At 36.8% G+C, this 7,333-nt stretch overlaps 2 protein-coding genes across 2 annotated transcripts; both read right to left on the reverse strand.

The window, feature by feature from the left end:
• Window positions 1-1,455: 1,455 nt before the first annotated feature.
• LOC132796527 (augmin complex subunit dgt3) lies at window positions 1,456-4,747 on the reverse strand. The gene is given in 8 exon segments (XM_060807727.1): window positions 1,456-1,718; window positions 1,781-1,958; window positions 2,022-2,687; window positions 3,688-4,053; window positions 4,116-4,375; window positions 4,377-4,436; window positions 4,438-4,449; window positions 4,517-4,747. Coding segments are annotated over 8 exon segments (1,725 nt in total). The 5' UTR covers window positions 4,535-4,747; the 3' UTR covers window positions 1,456-1,553.
• A 133-nt stretch (window positions 4,748-4,880) lies between these two features.
• Window positions 4,881-5,634, reverse strand: LOC132797137 (basic helix-loop-helix transcription factor scleraxis). Its single transcript, XM_060808659.1, has 3 exons — window positions 5,398-5,634; window positions 5,198-5,328; window positions 4,881-5,129 (listed from the first exon to the last, which is right to left on the reverse strand). Exons 1-3 carry the CDS (start codon window positions 5,604-5,606, stop codon window positions 4,996-4,998), a joined length of 474 nt encoding a protein of 157 aa, XP_060664642.1. The 5' UTR covers window positions 5,607-5,634; the 3' UTR covers window positions 4,881-4,995.
• Between the last annotated feature and the right edge of the window lie 1,699 nt (window positions 5,635-7,333).

The raw sequence follows: 7,333 nt of genomic DNA on the forward strand, positions 1-7,333 counted from the left end.
TGGAAAATATTAAAATCTTAAATTGAAAAATGAAATTTATTTCATAAATTATACTAAAGTGTGCGATTGTCTTAAAAATGTTAGCAACTCTTATGTGTTATACTAAATGTTGATATTCATTAAATTAAATCTTTTATAATTAGATCATATATTTGAAGTTTCCTTCTTTCAGTAAGTCAATTCCAATTGGTCAACATAATGTCCAGGATATTTTGTACATATATTCATCAAATTTTCTAAAGCTTTACAACGTGTCTCGTCGAAACCCTTTGTTACTCCCGACTGACAGTCACGTACTCCCATATAAGTAACATATTATAGTACCGAAGTGCACACATACATATACAGACAATACTTGCCTTAACACCGTTACACCGACGCGTCGTTTGATGAGTGCAGCTTGGGTTTGGGTCAATGTCCGATTTGAAGAGCAAGGGCAGCGTGGACAATTTTGTGGCACGAGCGTGTGCGACTGCGACTGAGAGTGCGTAATCCTAAGTGCTTTCACTATTGACTCTAATGATTTGGATTTGTTGCCCACTTACCTCTCAAATGAAAAGTCGAGCGCAAACATGAATTCGTGTACCGGGAAATTAACAACTTATGTGTGTGTGCATGTGTATCGTTTCCCCATTGAAATCGTGAACTTGGAAAAGTGATCTAACATATTCAAGACCTAAGCAGACACTTGTCACTTTCCCTCAAAAGAAAAGCGGCAAAATCTTTGAATTTATTTGTTTTATATGTTTCAATAGAACGGGGAATATATTTAGAGTTTCAAAATTCAGTTGCATTAATTCTTTATCTCTAATTGCAATCTTTTAAGTCCATAAAATATAGGACAAGCGGACAGACTAACTATTGCTATATTAATCATACCTAACTGAATAGACATTTAATTTATAATACTCACTCACTGAATCGCTGAGTTGAAGTCGATGAATTTTGAATTTTGGGGCTAAGTTGCGGAGCCAAGCAAATGGTCATTGTGTTTATTTAAAATGTCAAAGGCACGAAAGTCTTTTGTTGTCCGAACCATTTTTTTTTTTTTTTTTTTATTATTATCTTTCAATTGCGCCTTTAAATTTGCCTCATGGTCACTTGGGGTCGTGCTTGCGAAAACAATTGGCTTGCAATCCAAATAACAAACATGGTGAAAATGACGATATCATCATTCGTGAAAACTGGAAAACTGATTCATACATAATAAATAGGTAAATTTTTTGTTTTTAATAGACTTATTCTATACTTAATTCTTAGCCTTTGATTTTCGTACCTTCTGGGACAGTAAATTGTGAATCTCCGATTGCATAAAGTATAAATTCCACTTCTTAATTTATCTTTATCTTATAATATAAACAATATACAGTAGAGCGAGGAAGAAATTCTTTGTTGCTCTTCACTCTAACTCTAAATATTTCCTCATGACTATCAACTATTTAACAGCAAATCGAATTGTATTCAAATATATAATAACATCGAATTAAAGAAGTTTCAGTTGTAATTACATTATCAAAAAAAAATTGGTATAATTTAAGTTTTAAGAAGTCGATTCATTTCCGTTGCAGACCGCCTCCATGACGGAACATATTGCTAGTGAGCGCTGGAATATTAGCGGAGCACTTCTTAACCTCATCAATTGCATGTTGCATGCGTTGCGGCTCTGTCAGAAACCATATCCACAAAAGCTGACTGTATCGCCAAAGTTTCTCTTTTTCCTGTGTGACAATGTTTCCACATGATAAATGGCCAATTGAATGGACTTATTATAAGCGCTTACCATACGATCTATTATTGATTCCTTGAATTGAGTTCTCATATGATTTATGGACTCTTCGAAATGCTGCATCTGCCGAATGGCATCGAACATGCTACACAAGTGTTCAACGTTCTCAAACAAGGGCTGTTCGATTGGCGAATCGAAAACAAAAGGCCGAAGTGATTGCTCCAAGTGTGTACTATAAAATCATATGTGTATATCAATGATAGAAATTGGAAAATTTGCAAAAGAGTTTACTTACAGATCAGCCAGCTGCTCGCGTATATACAATTGTGACTTTTTAGCCAACATACTTTGGAGTGCATAAGCCAAAAGGCGGCCAAACTTCTCGTACTCGTAGAGGCAAGTTTTCGCCTCATTGAAGCGGACATTTTGACCAAGGTGTGCCGACAATTGACTGGCGAGTTGATACAAAAACTGTGGCGCGATGCCTTTGAAACTGGTATTTAAAGTGCGCATTGTTTGCACACGTTGACAGCACGCCTGTGCCTGGCTATCCAGCTGAATGGACCTGTCGATGCAGTTCCTTTTCTTTTCCAAGTCCAATTGGATTGCTATCCAAACGAGTTCGGCATGCGAGAGTACATCCGAAAAGAGATCTTGTGCTTGTTTAACATTTTCACGGCGCTGCAGCGCTCGCTCTCGCTTCTGTATTGAATTTTCGTAGAGCACAAGTTCGATGTGATGCTGAACGTGCTGATGCACATGGAAGGTGAGATCGTTTAGCAGCATTTCGTTGGTGTTCTTCAGATGGTTCTCGTTTAGCATTTGCAAGTCGTGCGTCTCACGCGCCATGTCCACCAGGCTAATGCAGTGAATTTTGTTCAAATCGAGGTGATCGATCATTGCTTGGGTGGCCTTTGCTTTCGCTTTCTCCTTAATGTATGCAATCGAGAAATGTTGAAGGCTGCAAGTTCGAAATGTGAATTTAATTGATCGAAATACCAAAATGCGAAGGTGGCAAAATATTATTGATGACATCTACAAGTAGTTGGCAATTTTAATGTACATAAGTAACAAAACGGATTGTAGACAAACTTCAGGGAATTAGCAGGCGAACATTGACACAGAGAAAAACACTGGTAAAATGGATTCCAATAACGTTGAGAAAACGCTCTAATAACCACCAAAGAATATTTATTTTCCTTAAGCTACTGTGAAGAAGACTTTTAAATCCAGAATCTCTTTCGTTGTAAACGAAATTAAAAATCATAGAAAAACTTACATATATTACTCGAATTCTAAACCACGAAAATATTTGAACAATAAACTAAACTGCTAATAGCTTGGAAGTAAGAAAACCCGAAGGGCAAAGAAAAGCTATATCTTCAATAGTTGTTCATCTATAGAAAAGATTAGAATATAATAGTAAGTTCTGCTAAAGGCTTACAACTCTGGTAATGAAATAATATTGTAAATAAAATTAGAACTTCTTAACACAACTGTTGGGCATGAAACTGATCATTTTCAAAGGAAGAGAAAAATTCTAAAAGAAAACTGTTGTCTGGTAATATAGAAATTAAAACCTAGAATTATGTAGCAGTTCGAAATTCGCAAATATGTATATGCAATGCATTTCAGTTGAAAGAATTGAAGTAAATTATCATTTTGCGATTTTCATACATTGATAGGACTTGATTGATCTTCTATGCGTAACTATCTTACTAAATGAGTAGCACTTATCGACATTCCACTGTATTTTACTTAAAACGTATGCAAACATTTCCAACGATCACATAATATTGAAAATTAACAATCTGATGTCACAAAACCGATGCAATAATACGAAAGATGCAATGCATTTAAGTTAATGCATTTATATACTGTTTTTTGCAATTCTCTTAGAATTGCAATGAACCTAGATGTGAGCAGTTGCACTTATCGACATATTTAGTCTCAGGACTTACGAATTTTGAAGATTCTCCAGCGTTAAGATAGTGTTTTGCATGCTTCGCTCGCCATCTCGCTCGAAATCCGTATACTCGCGTATTTTGAAGTTATCCTTCATGAAAAGGGTGAAGTACTGTTGGAATGAGCTGTGCTTGAGGCAATACTGCTCCAAGGGCTGCTGATGCATGAACAACGGCGGCATCTGAGGTGTGGTAAACGCTTTCTTGGCCTCGTCACTTAGCTGGGCATTCTCACGCTGCAGCTCTTCGAGTTGTCGCCCCTTGGCCAGACAGTTGTTGAGAATTTCGCCACAAGAATTCTGCAGGGCCAAATGGGTGCACTCTAGATCTCTCAAGTGATTAACAAGATCCTGTTTTGTGTCCCTTTAAGAACAGAACAGAAATGTGTTGAAAGTTGCACAGAAATTTCGTTCTTTAATGCTTACTGCATATCGCCGAGTAATGCTGAATAGTCATTGCTGGCTTCCTCAATTACAGCGATCTCGGCAACCAGCGCTTCCACATCTGCTGCTCCATATTTCAATAAACCCGGATTCTCAGACTCCAGTTGCTGCAACTTCAATTGGCGCTCCTCTTCTGAGTGCAACCAGTCGCCTCTTTGTTGCATTTCACTCGCCTCCAGGCATTCTTGCTCTGTGAGTATGTTGCGATCCGTAATATTCTCGGACAAGAAGCTAAAAAAACTTTTCAAATTGTTCATCGTAAATGATCCATTGATTAGAGTTGTTGAATCCCAGCTTTTTTAAGCATCTCCGAGTTCTGGAAAACATGCATATAATTGCTATTAGTGGACATTATGTTCAAGTGTATTGCATAAGGTACATACTTTCAGTAAATCGCCCATATTAGTTTATATATTTTAATTCAAATCAAAAAGCAAAGAATTTTCGCACGCTCACACAATTAAAATAAACCCGCGGCCACAAAACCAAGCAACAATAATAGAGTGACCGTACTATGCATAGAGCCACATTGGACCAGCAAAAAGTGTGTACACACTTCTCGCAAATCAGTATTTTAAAAAATTAAAAACTCAAAATACATTCTATATATTCATTTACTTCACTACAAACAATTTAAACATATTTTTCTAAGGATATACTATTAATAATAATTTATAAGTGATTAAACATACATGTTGCCGCTGTGGTTAGCACATTAGCTGCGCGGCGCACCGCTGCTCCACAACAGTTGAGTTTAAATGTTATTAAAATGACACACAGATGGCGCTTAACAATGGCGCAAAACATAACCGACAATTGCAAGATGTATCGAAATTTAAAATTTTGTTTTTATCGATAAATGTTATTTAGATAGTGCAAGTCGAGGCCTTAAACAAAATGTGCATATGCTAACACGTTCTATAAAGCGACTCTCATTGTCTACGCATTCCATATTATTTTCCCATTTGTGTGCCAAACAAGGTTGTCGATCTGTGCCTGTAAGAAGTTGGAAATTACATTAACAAATTGCTGCTGTAGACAACGAAAATTGTGTTGTAATTTACCTGCATGTAAAATGTTGCGCAAATGTGTGATGTAGCTGCTGGCCAAGCGGATGATTTCAATTTTCGACAATTTGCGATTGACGGGCTCTGTGGGAATCAAGCCACGCAACGCTTCGTAAGCTGCATTCACACTTAAAATGTACAACAACCACAAAAATATTCGTAAGTAAGTTGTTTTGTTGCATGTTGTTTATACTTACTTAAAGGTGCGATAGCGCTCACGGGCATTAATCTTTTGTCTGGGGGCAGCTGGAACACGGCTTCGAGAATTGCCAGTGAACGAATCTTGAGAATCTCCGCTGATTCCGCTAACATTATCTTCGGTATTTTCAACGTTACCAAACGCTGAGAAATAATACGATGGCAACTGGTCGAGCGGTAGATTATTGCTCTTAATATTAATATCCATCTCGATGTCGACCTTCTCTGACTGCGACTGCAACTGCGACTGCGACTGAGCAGCGACTGACAACAACCTTTGTGGTCAGTTTTCGAAGTGTTCTGTTTTGTAGCTCAACTTCCCCCATGCCAATGACGATGATGATGATGATGATCTTCTGCTGTTAAAGCAATTAACTCATCGTCACTGGTAAATGACGACAATTTGTGCATACCATAAACACTGAGTCGAGCATTGAGCACATTTGGTGGCAGCGAACAGGCATTAACTACTCACAAAATATTACAAATCCACAATGCTTCTTGTGCGCACTTGTCAAAACAAAATATCATCTTCTTTTGCCCACATCCGCTTGAATCACTCAACTACACTCAAGCACTTGCTACATACTTAAAGAAAAGGCGCAGATCGCCAGCTGCATAGGAGATTTAATTGTGCAATTTTAATTGCTCGTGCGCCACAGCTTCAAATGGTGCATAGCAGGATAATCAGCAGCTAATTTGTGGCATTTTCATTTAAGTTCCATGTTATGATGACGTCATCTCACAGTTGCAAGCTGGTTTTTGAGTCGTACCGGTTTTGACTTAAAATACTATTGAACCGAAACCGAACCGTTTTATATATAGTATAAGATAAACAAATATAATATATAATACGTTACGAGCCTAACAAAAATTCGATCTATCCGTTGTTGTAATAATAATAATAAGCATTTTTATTCTATAATTTACAATTCAACGAGATTTTATGATAGAACAATTTGAATCGGAACACATATAATTTAAAAACCATTTAAACAATCTTTTTTTTCTTTATATCTGCGAAAAATTGATAAATAAGAATAATGAATTAAGTTTTTATTGATATTTTGAACTAATAAATTTATAATTATTTGTGAAAATCAATATTGTAGTAAACCTCGTTTTATACAGACCATTGGGAAACTGATTTTAATCCGTGTTCAGTTGTTCTCATCCAATTTTATACCCGTTCCCCATAGGGAGAAGGGTATTTGAACTTTGTGACTACAGGAAATACACGCAACAGGCATTTTTATACCCTCAACCCACAAGGTAGAAGTGTGTTATAACTTTATGTCTCCCTGAAATGTATGTAACAGGCAGAAGAAGGCATCTTCCGACCCCATAAACTTTATATATTCTTGATCAGCGTCAATAACTGAGGCGATATAGCCATGTCCGTATGAACACCTGAATCTCAGAGACTATAAGAGATAGAGATATAGATATACGCAAATCAAGTTAGTTACTCGTCTTAGATCTTAGTTGCTTTGGCCTATATTTAGGATGTAATACTATATTGATATACCAAATATACCATACATATGTACTTTTAGTATTTTGTGGTATTTGTATTCGGTATATTTTTAAATTAATAATGTCCCAAATATATTTCTTGCTATATTTGTAGTATTTTTGTCATATATGCATTTGGTATATCTTAAAATCAATACCGCACTATTTTGCTTTCATTAGAAATGGATAGCGGGTGTCTCACGGTCGAGTGTGCTCGACTTTCATTCTTGTTTTCTTTGCTTTGACACCCTGGAAGAACATTTCTTTGCCTGCTTCACTTTCTTTGGGCTGTTTGTTGTTTTTGTTACATCGGCAGGTTTCCAAAGCGGAAGTGGAATAAGCGTATGTTCAACTAATTTTCGTTGCATGCCTCAAGTGGAACGTGCACATGCGTCAAGTGGCACGTGAACAGCGCAATAC

Source organism: Drosophila nasuta, chromosome X (genome assembly GCF_023558535.2).
Source record: "Drosophila nasuta strain 15112-1781.00 chromosome X, ASM2355853v1, whole genome shotgun sequence".
Taxonomy (NCBI): domain Eukaryota; kingdom Metazoa; phylum Arthropoda; class Insecta; order Diptera; family Drosophilidae; genus Drosophila; species Drosophila nasuta.